Here is a 14,740-nt window from a genome sequence, read left to right as displayed (position 1 = left end):
CTGAGTGAGATGGGCCAGACATGCCCTGGAGCTATCCTGCGGTCCCTCCTCATCTGGCCAACCTCCCATGTCTCTCCTTGGCCCTGATCATGCACCAGTGGGGTCCCTCAGCCTGGCTGCACCCTCTCGCAATCTGGGACTCATCGGGGGATGTCGGAGAGCCCATTTTGGCCCGATCCCACAGGCCAGGCTGAGGGACCCCACTGGTGCACGAATTCATGCACCGGGCCTCTAGTAAAGAGATAATATTAATGAAACCTAACATACCTAGCTCATTGAACATTTGGTAAGGATCAGAAGGAGAAAATCAATGAGGAAAGAATATTAGCATCGATAGATTACTATAACAATAGAAAATACTGTATTTCTGAGGGAAATTGAAATGAAGCTATAATAACAATGATAACAATAAGCTGTAACGATAACAAAATAATAATAAACTACTATTGCCTTTTACATGATACCTCTGTTCCTCTGTTTCCCTAGGAGAATGCCATTCTGCAGTCATCCAGGCAGTGAAAGATTTGGATTTGTCTAAAGTTCTTCCTGTAGGTCGCCAGCATGGTATCTTAAATAGCCTTGAAATAGTATTGAAGAACATTAGCCATCTGATCAGTCCATACCTACCAAAGATCTTGCAGATACTGCTCTGCATGACAGCGACTGTGTCACACATCCTTGACCAACGAGAAAAGGTGAGAGAGATTCTCTCTATATGCTTTTGGGAGCGCTAGTAAGAGTCTGTGTTGTGTTTGGGAAATTGGTTACGACTTGAATACCTCACGTCCTTCCAGGTTAAATCTCTCTTATGCAAAGTGTCTTTAAAACAGTTTTTCATATAATGGAGATCTTCATTGTTAGCAGCATTTATGTATGGTCAGAAAATGCAAATTATATCAAGTGTATATTTTAAAAGGATATGAAATAGAGAGTGAGTTCTATATGCATCTCAGAAACCAAAGTCGGGCAGAGCCGAGTTGAGCTGATGTTTCTTAGATTTTAATTTAAGGACCTAAAGATGAAGGACATCTTCCAATTCTCATTTGTCCAGACAGCTAGATAATGAATAGAGTACTGTTAGCATTATCCTTGTTGTTTTGACAGAGTTACCCAGAGTTCTTTTAAAAGTAAATGCTCGATTGCTGTACATGCTGTGTTTTGACTACAGATAAGAAGCAAGGCCAGGCAAGACAAGCCAGCTAGCCAACTGCAAAAAACAAACAAACAAACAAAAAACAAACTTCATAAGGTGCTGCTCAGTAAATATTTTCTGAGTTGTATTTAAGACAGTAGTTAGTATGCTCTGTTGAAATAGGTGTGTGAACATAAGTAAACTCTGGAGTTCAGGGAAACTTAATGTCTTTATGGGCTAAAAGCTTCTGGAGAAAATAGAACGTGAAGTGAAAATTCAGACTCAGATTTTTGCTGTGGTTTCTCAGCTCATGATAAACAGACACAGCTTTAATTTGGCTAAAGTTTCATTTGTTTTATGGAGTTGCCTGGTGAACTGCCTCTCAAATATGGCCATGATAACTGAAAATTGACAGCCAAAATTTATGCTGCTTTTGGGGGCTGTGCATAGATATAAATCTGCTTTGGTAACGAAATAATATTCTCTGATTACCAAGATCCAGAATGCACCTTCCATTTTGGTAGTCACTGTTTTGTTTTCCTCTTTTTTTTCAGTCATTCCTTCAGCAAATATTAATTGAGCCCTACTCTGTGTGTGGCACTGATTTAAGCACTGGGGATGGAGAGTGAACAAAGCATTTGTCCCTTTCCTTGTTCAGTAAATACTTATTTCATCTGTGCTGTCTACCAGGCAATGTTCTAGGTGGGGAATTAGAAAGGTAAGGATTCAGTACCGTGTGGAGAAAAGTGAGAGGAAAATAAAATGAGACCCATTCGTAGATCTCTAAATGTCATTCTTTGTGGAGCTCTCTCCTGTCTAGTACCCTCTTCCCCGTGAATTTTAGCTGCCTCGGCCCACCCCTCAAACCCCATGGCTCTGTCTTCTCATCTTGGAAAGATGACTGGACTTTGCCTTCTCACACTGATGCCTGACACTCTCCAGGCGGAATGATGGGGAATGTGTAGGGCTCACCTCATCTGTTACTTCTCTATTGGGGCTTACTGTCATCTGCTGCCTGCTGTCCAGTGTCTGAAAATTATTGTTTCATATATTCTGGCAAATTGTCTAGTGTCAGAGAGGGTAGGCTAAATCTGATCCCTGTTGCTCCATTTGACTGGAATGGGAAAATCACCAGAAAGGAACAGGCAGACAGTCCTCCAGCTAACATTGGCTGGGAGTCCAATACCTTGAACAGAAACCTCCTGGTACCTGGGGCATCAAGAAGAGTCCGCGGCAGGGGATTGCCTCAGGAGTGGACCCAGATTAGCCCTGGGATTAAGGATGCTTTGGTGCCACCTTATAAAGCTGAAAAAGACCACACTTGTCCCAAGTAAATGAACTGCATCCCAGAACAGAACTCAAAAACATTCAAATGATTTTAAAAACAATAAAATTCACAGTGTCTGACATTCAGGCAAGTTTTACCAGGCATCCCAAGGAGGAGGACAATTTTATGCATGATGAGGACAAAAACTAGTCAATAGAAGCAGACTCAGAAATGACAGAGATGGTAGAATTAGATAGAGACTTAAGACAGCTATTAGAAATACACTCCATATATTCACAAAACTAGAGGAAAGCATGAACATGTTGAGGAGAGACATCAAGATGTGAAGAATTTAAAATAAAATAAGAGAATGTGGTAGGGAGTGACCAAAGTGGGAGTAGATGGGTGTTGCTTTAAGTAGGATGGTCAGGATCCTCACGCAGGAGGTAATATTTGAGTTTGCACCTATTAGTCCATGGGAAGAACATTTGGGGCAGAGATAATGGTTTGTAGCCTAAAGTCCCTGAGGATGAACAGCCTCGGCCCTTTCTGAGGACAGGGCAGAAGGACGAGGTGGCTAGCGCACAAGGACCAGGAAGAATCGTGTAATGAGCTCAAGAGGCAGGTAGGGCCTCATGGGCTGTGCCAAGGAGTTGGCTTTACTTCCAAGTGTACTGGGAAACCCCTGAGAGGTTTGTCGTAGGGGGGATGGTAAGCTCAGTTGGATGTTTTAAAAATACCACTTTTATTCCTTTGTGGAAAATAGACTGTGCGGGGGCCAAGAGTGGAAGCTGAGAAGAGGTCTTGGAGCCCTGGCTGGTGTGGCTCAGTTGGTTGGAGCACGACCCATGCACCATAGGGTCAGAGCAGGTTCAATCCCTGGTCAGGGCACCTATGGGAGGCAGCTGATCAATGTTTCTCACATCGATGTTTCTCTCTCTCTCCCTCCCTCCCTCTCTAAACTCAATAAAATATCCTATCTCGGGTGAGAATTAAAGAAAAGAGAGATTTTGGAAGATTCTTTATGTTATGAGGATGATAGGAAGCATTATGTAAAAATTCTCTTTTATGCCTTATAGCAAGTGACTGCGACTTTATCTCTACATGGATACGTTAAATCCTGAATGGCTAAAGGTTTTTTGTTAATCCACACCCTAGGATATTTTTTTCATTGAATTTTAGAAAAAGTGGAAGTTTAAGAGAGGGTGGGAGGAAGGGGGAGAGACAGATGTGTGTCTCTCTCACATCAATTGGTTGCCTCCCACACACTCCCCAGTCGGGGCCGGGGATCGAAGATGCCACCCAGGTACGAATCGAACACATGACCCTTTGTAGCACGGTCCAACTCTCTAATCACTGAGCTTGCCAACTAGGGCTGGTTAAAGGTTTTATAAACCCTCTGTAAGTCTTCCGCCTTTTTGGTTAAGGTAGAAGTCAATCAGTAATACAGCCTTGCTCCTGTGTCAACAATCAGTAACTCAGAGGATCATTTGTGCAATTTCACAGTTCATTAGTCAGTGAGTTGCTAAGCTTCTTGACAGGTAGGCATTTCTCTTATTTTTTAAAAAAATTCTTGGACAAATCCAAAGAATTCTTTGAGGTGCTATAATGGATTATTGCACAGTAATATTGCTTAAATAAGTTAAAGTTCTACCCTTGTGTGTTTGAACTACATGACACATTTACTTTTGGATCTTTCAGATCCTCTGAGGTATTGACTGGTACTCAGATGTATATTGTGAGGGTAGCTTTGGTTTGGCTTTATTTTTCTTTACTTTTAAACAGTGGAATAACTTGGAAACATACATAAACTCAGGCCTGTTGGTTATTCCTCTAGAAATTAAAGTCCATAATTGCTGGCTTGCAGGATTTTCCTCCAGTTTATCCAACAGTTAGTGAGCAGATTGGGCAGCTGGTGCTATAGTTGCAGAAGTGAATGGAACACACAGGTCCTACCTCACAGAGAGGGGGCTTGGTAGTGCGGTTGGGGGAAAGGTGGAGGGGGTCTGATTTGATACCGTGTTTGCAAAGATTAGTTTCTCATTTGCTCCAAGGAATCATGATACCATGTGGGTTTTTTTCAAATATCATTAGTAGTTTTTATCTTTCACCAAACATGATACAGCTGATAATTTTTGCCAGTAGAATTGAAGCTGTAGAACAGAATGACTTGTAACTGTGTCACCTTATCCTTGCCTGTCATTTCCTGTCTTTGTGACTTGTATAAGGAGATAATTAAACAAAAGTACATGGTAGAAGCTTGCTGGGTATGTGAAATATCATGATTCCTCAGACTGCACAGCAAATTAATGGTGTCCCTGTACCTATTCACTTGAATTGAAAATGTGCACTTCCCGATTCAAATACCTCTGTTTATCAGAATATTAGGTCTTCATGAGAAATAACTTCCCTTTTAATTTTTTCATAAGATCTTGGCCATAAGATTTGATATTCATTTATTAGAGCATTTGTGTTGTCTTGAGAAATTTCAGGGTAGTTTTTAGATTTTTATGTAGGTAATTAAAGTCATATGTAAAAATAAATTGCCACTTATAGATCCAGAGTCCACGGTATATTTATCAAGTGGAAAAATATTGAGGGGTTGGGTCTTAACCCATGTGTTTTTATTTTTTGTATTGTTTTAATATATATTTTTATTGATTTCTGAGCGGAAGGGAAAGGAAGAGAGAGAGATAGAAACATCAATGATAGAGAGAATCATTGACTGGCTGCCTTCTGCACAACCCACACTGGGAATTGAGTCCACAACCCAGGCATGTGCCCTGGACTGGAATCAAACCCAGGACCCTTCAGTCTATAGGCCGGCGCTCTATCCACTGAGCCAAACTGGCTAGGGCCCATGTGTTTGGATTTTACAAATTCTGTGCTCGGGAGAAATCTCTCTGAGGCCTTTTTCTCTCTCTCTCTGCCTAGCCTAAACATCTTCATCCTTTAAAATCCATTGGAAATTCTGCCTCTTCCATGAAGCTTTACCCTTCTCAAATTTATAATTCCTCCCCTCTCAGATATCTTTGGCATTTTCAGTCTCACATAATTTAATAAATTTTCCTTCATTAAGATTTTATGTATATATATATACTTTTAAATCCCTAGCCAAGGATATGTTTATTGACTATAAAGAGAGAGAGGGAAGGAAGGAGAGAGACAGAGACAGAAACATCAATTGGTTGTCTCGTATAAGCACCTCGCCTGGGGATTGAACGAACCTGCAACCTGGGTATGTGCCCTGACCTGGAATTGAACCCAGGACCTTTCACTGTACAGGATGAAGCTCTAGCCAACTGACCCACACTGGCCAGGGCCTTCAGTAAGATTTTAAGCTGAGGTCAGGACTATGGCTGTCGTGCCATTGGACCCAGCAGTGGGACTCAGTAAACTGTTCCACTCTGAGCCAGAACCAAATGCCTTCATATTTGTGATTTCTCTAATTCCATAGAGAAGGAGATGCCCCGCAAAGAAGCAGTGTCTGCCAAAAGAAGGTGCTGTTAATTCAGACACCCACCCACTTCAGCTTTGGTGCCTCTAAAGAGACACATCTTGTTTTCTTAAAAATTACATTTTTCTTTGAATTACATATTTCGAGATCTTCCCTTGCCTTATCAGTCACCACAAAGTATTTCACTGTATAGAGAGAGCATAAAATCTTTAGCTAGTTCCCTAGACTGAGTTTAACAAGAATAATTTAAAACTCCTAATTTTAACCAAGGTAAAAAAAAGAAGAAAAAATTACACACACACACACACACACACACACACACAGAAGAATGTGACTTTCATTTGGAATGAAGGTTTAATATATTTTTCCCTAATCTAAGGCTTTGTGATGCCAAAAAATAAATAAAGCTTTGTTTTGTTGAGAGTATCTGTTCATACAAAGAAATCAGGATTTTATTTGAGACAATTACTTGAGTAGAGAAATGCAACAATGTGGAACACAAAACAGCCGTTCCAGTTGTGATTTTTTGCCCCTAAGTTATGCTCCATTGTGATTTTACTGGGTAGTGATAATAGAGCACATCTCACCACTTGATTTTTTAGGTCTTTGCTTCCCCATCTTGTCCAATGAGAAAACCAACATGACTTGCACAGTTGACATTTCTGTGTGAATCAGAGCCAAAGTCAACAGACTTAATAAGATTTCCAGTTTGATTCTTAGCTGTCTGAGCTAGAGTGCCTCCCTGAGAAGTCAATGATTAAAATGATGTATGTATTTTTTTAATAGAAGATCTTTGCTTTACAGATACAGCTGAGGTTTATCAACCCCCTGAAAAATTTAAGACGTCTTGGAATCAAAATGGTAACTGATATCTTTTTGGATTGGGAGTCCTATCAGTTTGGAACAGAAGAAATTGATGCTGTATTTCATGGTGCAGTTTGGCCCCAGGTAAACCTTGATGTACATTCTGCCTGGATACCTTTGCTTCTTCCTTTGTTGTTACTGCACCAAGCAGAGTCTACACTCAGACATGAAAGAATGCCTGTCCTGGTCTTTTATTTCCGGAAGTTTCAGAACTCTTTCTTTGCCTCCACTACCACCTGAAGCTCAAGAGCTAGTTCCTGCAATGCCATGGCAGTTATTCTTAAGGCTAATTTGAATATGATTGTGTCCTTTACACAATATATAACTTGTAGCACCTCACATGATGTGTCTCTGGATGTTGAGGGGAAATACACAGATAGTTTTGTCACACGTTTCCTTGTGTGATTTCTCTGGTTATAACCACTTGGTGACAGTTAAGGTTACTTATTGCAAAGAAGACTATAGGAGAGCCTCGATTTTAGCAGATTTCTAACTGTTTGAGCTCTGTCATCTCTGACCAGTTGAACTTAAGCTCCCTGGTTCCTTTCAGGCATCTAGCATTTCCATGCAACATCTTTGCCATTTTTCTTGTGTAGGTGTTACTTGGATTACCTTACATTTTCCTCATTCTGTCCTTTAACTGTTAATCTCTGCCTTCACTCTTTTATCCTTTGGTGCGGTTTCCATGTCTGTTCTGCTTTTTAGTTTTGTTTTTTCTAAATTCTGTATATGTTATTATTTTGTATTCTGTTTTTATTTTTTTCCTAGATCAGCAGGCTTGGAACTGAGAGTCAGTATTCTCCTACTCCTCTGCTGAAACTAATTAGTATCTGGAGCAGAAATGCAAGGTATAGCCTCCCCTCTCCCCCTTTTAAAAAGAGCAGGTAATTTAGCCAAGGGCACTAATATGACTTATGGTCTTTCCATGCAGTGAACTATTGTAAGTGCAGTTAAAGAGAATAAGGCAGTTGTATCTTAAAAATACACAGTTTAAAGAAAACATAGTTGCTGAACAATATCCTATATAATAAAGAATATGCAAATTGACTGTCGTGCTCTCACACAAGATGGCCTCCCCCATGTGGACACAAGATGGCCGTCAGGGGAGGGCAGTTGGGGGCAACCAGGCCAGCAGGGGAGGGCAGCTGGGGGCAACCAGGCCAGCAGGGGAGGGCAGTTGGGGGGGACCTAGGGGTGACCAGGCTGGCAGGGGAGGGCAATTGGGGGCAACTAAGCCAGCAGGGGAGGGCAATTGGGGGCAACTAGGCCAGCAGGGGAGGGCAGTTGGGGGCGACTAGGCCAGCAGGGGAAGGCAGTTGGGATCAGGCCTGCAGAGGAGGACAGTTGGGGGCAACCAGTCTGGCAGGGTAGGGCAGTTGGGGGCGACCGGGCCAGCAGGTGAGAGCTGTTGGGGGCGACTGGGCCTGCAGGGGAGGGAAGCAGTTGGGGGCGACCAGGCCTGCAAGGGAGGGAGGGCAATTGGGGGAGGGCAGTTAGGGGTGACATGCCCTGCAAGGGAAGGCTGTTGGTGGTGACCGGGCCGGCAGGGGAGGTCGATTTTGGGCGATCGGGCTGACAGGGGAGTGGTTAGGGGCAATCAGGCTGGCAGGCAGCAGTGGTTAGGGGCAATCAGGCAGGCAGGCGAGCATTTGGAAGCCAGCAGTCCCAGATTTTGAGAGGGATGTCCAACTGCCGGTTTAGTGAGATCAGGCCTAAACCGGCAGTTGGACATCCCCCGAGGGGTCCAGATTAGAGAGGGTGCATGCTGGGCTGAGGGACACCCCCCACCCCACCCCAGTGCATGAATTTCGTGCGCTGGGCCTCTAGTTATAGTATAATTCAAGAAAATGCTTATGCATGTATGCAAATAGAAGATGAAATAGAAAATGTCTAGAAGGACATATGAGAAGCTGTTGATTTTACTTTTTGCATGTATCACTATGTCATGAACATGTCCCTGAGTCACTAAGTAGTCTTCAGAAACACACTGAAGAAGATCTTGATTTCCTCCTCAGGAAACCCAGTTACATTTTTACTGGTAGGAAGGGCTCATTTATTTCCCAATGAGGATGCACTTTCATATCTTGTTTCATCACTGGATATTTGCAAGCAGCATTCCATAGGCACACTGGAGAAATGTTTTATGTTTGTGTAATTTTTATGCAAAGGAGCCACAAAGGGCTTTCATGATAGTGACTCAGTTTTATGTTAGTTGGGTCCTTCACAAGGTATAGATCTGCATCACTGGATGCCACTCATTGTCTTCTGCATTTTCTCTCTCATTTTTGTTTGGAGTCAAAATAGAAGCTACATGGTTATAGAGGAGGTGAGTGGCAGAACTTTATTTTTCTTTTCTATTTCACACTTACCTGGTAGAAATCTTTAGAAGGGTGGACTTCTCTAGAATCCTCCACAGCAATAGATATGCCTGCGCAGCTGTGTGTAGAGTGAGTGTTTCAGAACCACTTGATGGGAATGTTACTCTTCAATAAATTTTTATTTTGAAATATGGCTCCAGTTTCATAGCGTCAGTGAGACATTGCTTACAACTAAGGTTAAATTATCTTAGAAATTGGGTGCATTCAGGACAACAAAAACTTGCTTACTAATTAGAGTGATCATAGCCCAGCTGGCATGGCTCAGTGGTTGAGCATCGACCTGTGAACCAGGAGATCACAGTTCGATTCCCGGTCAGGGCACATGCTCAGGTTGTGGGCTCCATCCCTAGTGTGGGTTTTGCAGGAGGCAGCCAGTCAATAATTCTCTCTCATCATTGATAGTTGTATCTCTCTCTCCCTCCCTCTCTGAAATCAACTAAAACTTTTTTTTTTTAATAGTGTGATCAGCCCTAGTTGGTTTGGCTTAGTGCAGTGGTCAGTAAACTGTAGCCCCTTGAGTGTGGTTCTTCCACAAAATACTATGTACGCGTGTGCACATACAGTGCGATTGCAACTTCGTGGCCACACTCAAGAGGCCAAAGAGCCGCATGTGGCTCGCGAGCCGCAGTTTGCCGACCACTGGCTTAGTGGATAGATTGTCAGCCTGTGGACTGAAGGGTCCCTGGTTCAATTCCCAGTCAGGGCACATGCCTAGGTTGCAGGCTCAGTCCCCAGAACGGGGAGTGCAGGAGGCAGCCGATCAATAATTATCTCTCATCATTGATGTTTCTATCTCTCTCCCTTTCCCTTCCTCTCTGAAATCAGTAAAAATATATAAAATAAAAGTAGAGTGATCATAGAGTCTATTGTCCAAACTAAAACATTCCTGAGGGTGAAGAGATGCTACAAACTATTAAGCCATAAATTGGAACTGTTCTTGGCCACTCTCTTAATAGCTGCTCTGGTTCTGGCCACCATGACCCCTGAATGATTTAGTCTTTTCCTCCCCTGAGCTCTTTTCTCTCCTGGAAGACCCTGTGACTACATACTGTCTTTTTTTATTTTTTTTAATTGATTTCAGAGAGGAAGGGAGAGGGGGAGAAAAACATTAATGATGAGAGAGAATCATTGATTGGCTGCCTCCTGCACGCCCCATTGCTGGGAATTGAGCCAGCAACCCCTGGGCATATGCCCTTGACCAGAATCAAACCCGAGACCCTTTGGTCTATAGGCCGATGTTCTATCCACCGAGCCAAACCAGCTAGGGCAACATACTGCCTTTATTACACTCTTCTGTCTTCAGAGCTTACCTGCCTAATGCTCCTTGAAGGCAGAGACCATTTTGTATATATTGTATCTCCCTCCATAGAGGGTTACCCCTCTTAATCCACAATTAGTCATTATTCATTGCCTGTGATGAAGTGCTTAAAGTTGCTGGCTGAGCCGTACACTCAAGCATAGAGCATACCCATGTGGGCTTCAGTTCTGTTGTTCAAGAGGCACACTTAGAAGTGGCGTCAGATCTGATGGGCTCTCGCTAGGACCTTGCAATTGAAAGCAGTTCTCTCACCTTTTCTGTTTAAAAACATCTTAAGATAACCTACAACATAGTGGTAAGAGTCGTCGCTGAAGCCACACAAATCCAACATCAGGTTCTAGCACCACTGTATGTTTCTTGGCAAAACTGGCTTTCCTGAGCCTCAGTTTGCCACCCGTAAAATGGAAATAATAACAGTACCTACCTCATTAAAAATATGTAAAGCGTCTTCTTGGTGCCTGTCTATGCTGTGCCAAGTATCTATTGGACAAAGATGTATGAATATAATCTTTTAGAACTTTTCTATCAGTGTGTCAGTGCTAAGTAAATGAAAGTGCCTGGGGTCTTTTTCCCAGTGATGATTGACCTTCCTACTAGAAGTAAGGATTACCTGTCTGACTGTAAAACAGCTAATGATTTGCCCTCGGCTGGAATGCCTCTGTGCCCTCCACCCAAGCTGGTGTGTTTCATGGCCCAGGATGCTCTCGTCGTCTGAGAGTCATTCAGTATTGGGGATGGACTCATCCACCTCCCCCGACAGATGGCCCTAACCTCTGAACAGTGCATATCCTGACACAGCAAGGCTGATCATTGAAAAATAGCCAGTCAACAATACATTTGTTTAGACTCTGGAGATTCATGGTTCTAATCTCAGCTCTACCACTTATTAGCTCCAAGGCTTGGAACAAATCTGTTTCTTCATCTATAATATAGAGATAATGATACTACCTCACAGAGATGTTATGATAATTAGATGAGAAATGTGCATAAAGTGCCTATGTAATGATGTTGGTGAAGTGCCTAACATTATTATCCATTGAATTTTAGACTTTAAAGTAACTTACCTTTTGAGTATCTTATTAAGATTCCTATAACACATATTTGTTAAACTGACTATGAAAATTCACATAGAAGATATTTTTAGAAATAAGCATTGAGAAATAAGATGACTATTTCAGTATTATTTTTCCTGCAGATACTTCCCTTTTCTGGCTAAACAGAAACCAGGGCACCCAGAATGTGACATCCTGGTCAATGTTTTTGCGATTCTCTCAGCAAAGAATCTCTCTGAAGCCACAGCCAGTATTGTGATGGACATAGTCGACGACCTTCTCACCCTTCCTGATTTTGAGCCCACAGAAACAGTCTCGAGCTTGCCCGTGACTGGATGCGTGTACACAGAAAATACAGACGGTATGTGTGCTGCACCAGGCAAATGACTCTTAGACCTTTGAGGTAGCATTTGTTCCCTCAGAAAGGAAAAAGTCAGTAGAATTTGACTTTTCTTTTTTTTAGAAATGGATACCAATTTCCATAAACTGAGTTTTCTTTGCAGTGGTAGAAATTCAGGTTACTCGCGCTCCAGAAAGCACAACTATCTTCTGGAAAATGATCAAATGATTTTCACTGTCATGTCTCTGAATTGTTCCTACCATATTGTGCTAACAATTCTTTCACCACTAACAAAAATGGCTTAAGGGTCTCATATCAACTTTTCATTCAGCCATTTTGTCTAAGAAGAAAGTTATTTAATTTTTAGAGTTGAAATTTATTAAACTTGCATAGTAATTGAGTGCTTCCCTTGTCTGTCATTATGAAGGTACTGTACAGTTATCCTATAAGAGAGTAGTTAATTAAAATCAAAATATTTGTCACCATTTATTTCAGAGTCTATCACAATAGGAGGACGATTAATTCTACCTCATGTACCTGCAATTCTCCAGTATCTCAGCAAAACCACAATAAGTACAGAAAAGGTGAAAAAGAAAAAGAACAGGGCACAAGTCAGTAAGGAACTGGGCATTCTTTCCAAGTAAGTGATACATATTCTTAAAAGATCACTTCACCGTCCATGGTCTTCATTTTTTTAAATTATATCTAGTTTTCAGTTGTTTAAATGTGATGATAAGAAGCTAAAAAGATTTTCAGTATTTTTGAAGGCCCTTTATTTTTAAGTTAGTGTAGAATTCTGTTTCTCTGCTGGAATATTCATTTTAAACCTTTTATGGCATCTGCCTTCATTTAAACATAAAAGAGAACAGACTTCAAAATTCTAAAGTAGACTAATAGATTTGCTTGTTTCACCTGTGCATGTTTTGTTCAGTTAAAGTTTTAGTAACATGAGATCATACAGTGTTTTTGTTTCTTAAAATATTTTTACTGATTTTTAGAGAGAGAGGAAGGGGGTGGGAGAGAAAAACATCCATGTGAGAGCAACACATCAATCAGCTGCTCCTGTATGCCCCCTACCTGGGATGGAGCAGTAACCTAGGCATGTGCCTTGACTGGGAATCAAATTGGCAACCTTAGTGCATGGGACAATGCCCAACCAACTGAGCCACATGGGCCAGGGCATAATCATATAGTTTTTATTTTGTTTTTACTTTGATTGATAAAAATAATTAATTTAAAAGAATAGTTTGTTTTTTTACGAGTTAAGATCTCGAAAGGGTTTTTAAAGATTCTCTTTGGCAATAGACCCAGTAGTATATAGTTATGATTTATATAAAGAGCAAGGTTGGTAAACCTGAGTACAAAACATGATTCTATCTTAAGCTTTAATTGTTTTAGGACTCAGTTGTTGAAACTTTATTTATTCTTTGATACTTTCACCAACATCAAAAAGTTGTATGTTAGAATCTTCCATGAACTTCTTCTAAACATTTCATTTATACTATTGTATTTCTAAATTATGTAGAGTGGAAACCACACTGAATGCACTGGTTAAATTTTAGCACAGGCTCTGTGGTAGTGGGAAGATGATAGATCAGGCACCAGAAAAACCAATGTTCCCAGATGGATGACATCAACTTCTCTGAGTCTCGGTCCTCTGGGGAAAGTGGAGCTAATAAGTCCACTTTGGTGGGAGTTAAATTGAACTACTTTTTGTAGTCTTAAACAAGTCTTGGCACTTAAAATTGTTATTTCCTTGTAAAATAGGAAATTACTAATGGCCAGATTGTAGCATTGGAATTTACTTTAACCCACCTAAACAATCAGACATTACAAAAGAAATAGAACAGTAGCTGGAGAGAAGAATGGGCACTGCTGAGAACTGAGTTAGACTTTGTTTACAGGCACACATACTTAGTCATCTGTGACTTTGGCCACTGATGTTTTCTACAAAAAGTTTTAACTCCTTAGAGAAATACGCTTAACTTGTTTGTTTTTCTTACCTATCAGTTCTTTTCCTTCTCTAGGATCAGCAAGTTTATGAAAGACAAAGAGCAGAGTTCTCTCCTCATTACACTACTGCTTCCCTTCCTCCACCGTGGCAATATTCCTCAGGTATACACACAGGACGTGACTTTGCCTTTGATTAGGGTTATTTGCAAACAGTAATTTTATTGGTTAGATTCTGTGATGTATTTGCCTTCAAGCATTTATGAAAAGATTTATACAGAATTATAAACTTGAAAATAGAAGAGAAAAATTGGGACAGAATTTCGGGAATGGGGAGACATCATCTACTGTAACAGTGTAAGTGTCATCCCCTTTTTTCCTTTGCTTAGCTTCTCATCCATTTCAGGATTTTGTTTTTCCTGACTTTGATCAATTACAAATCTGGAACCCAAGAAGTGCATTGTGTAATCTCAAATACGGATCACAGTGGCAAAACTGAACGAAAAGTCAGACTGTTTTAATATTCAGACATAGCTAAGAGTTTCTCATATGATTTTCAAACCCCAATTCAGACTGATTAAAAGAGTCTTCCTGTGGCTCAAACTCATTTGCCAGGCCTTAGTAGTTATACTGGGCATCTACTATGTAGTAATTCTGTTTAAAAAACCACAGATCTGGGCATAACCAGAGGCGTAAATTCTTCACCAAGCTCATGTTTCTTGGCTCTCTTTGACTTGACAGTAGGAGAAAAGTTGTTTGAAGACCATGTATATTTTCTATTAGAATTAAAGGAAGAAACTATTTATGGACATTACTGTGGGTTTTATGTTAAAATGCTAAGAACTTTTAAAAGACTATGGAACAGCTTTTCCAATGATGAGTTTTACTTCTTATTCATAATTATTTGTTTTGTGTGCTATAATGTATTAAAGCCAAGTTGGCCAGTTTTATAAATTATTGAAATGTAATTTCTCTTCCTCTT

The 14,740-nt window shown here is 40.9% G+C and overlaps 1 protein-coding gene across 1 annotated transcript in view; it reads left to right on the top strand.

Moving 5' to 3' along the window:
• The window catches only part of UTP20 (UTP20 small subunit processome component), an 84,259-nt gene that overhangs the window by 41,348 nt on the left and 28,171 nt on the right, over nucleotides 1-14,740 (top strand). Inside the window, 6 exon segments of the mRNA XM_015567583.1 lie at nucleotides 487-695; nucleotides 6,661-6,804; nucleotides 7,489-7,568; nucleotides 11,612-11,829; nucleotides 12,304-12,448; nucleotides 13,836-13,923. Coding sequence (XP_015423069.1) covers nucleotides 487-695; nucleotides 6,661-6,804; nucleotides 7,489-7,568; nucleotides 11,612-11,829; nucleotides 12,304-12,448; nucleotides 13,836-13,923 — 884 coding nt within the window.

This window comes from Myotis davidii, unplaced genomic scaffold (assembly GCF_000327345.1).
Source record: "Myotis davidii unplaced genomic scaffold, ASM32734v1 scaffold120, whole genome shotgun sequence".
Lineage (NCBI taxonomy): Eukaryota > Metazoa > Chordata > Mammalia > Chiroptera > Vespertilionidae > Myotis > Myotis davidii.
The sequence above is the reverse complement of the archived record's forward strand: the minus strand, read 5'-3'. Positions and strand labels throughout refer to the sequence as shown.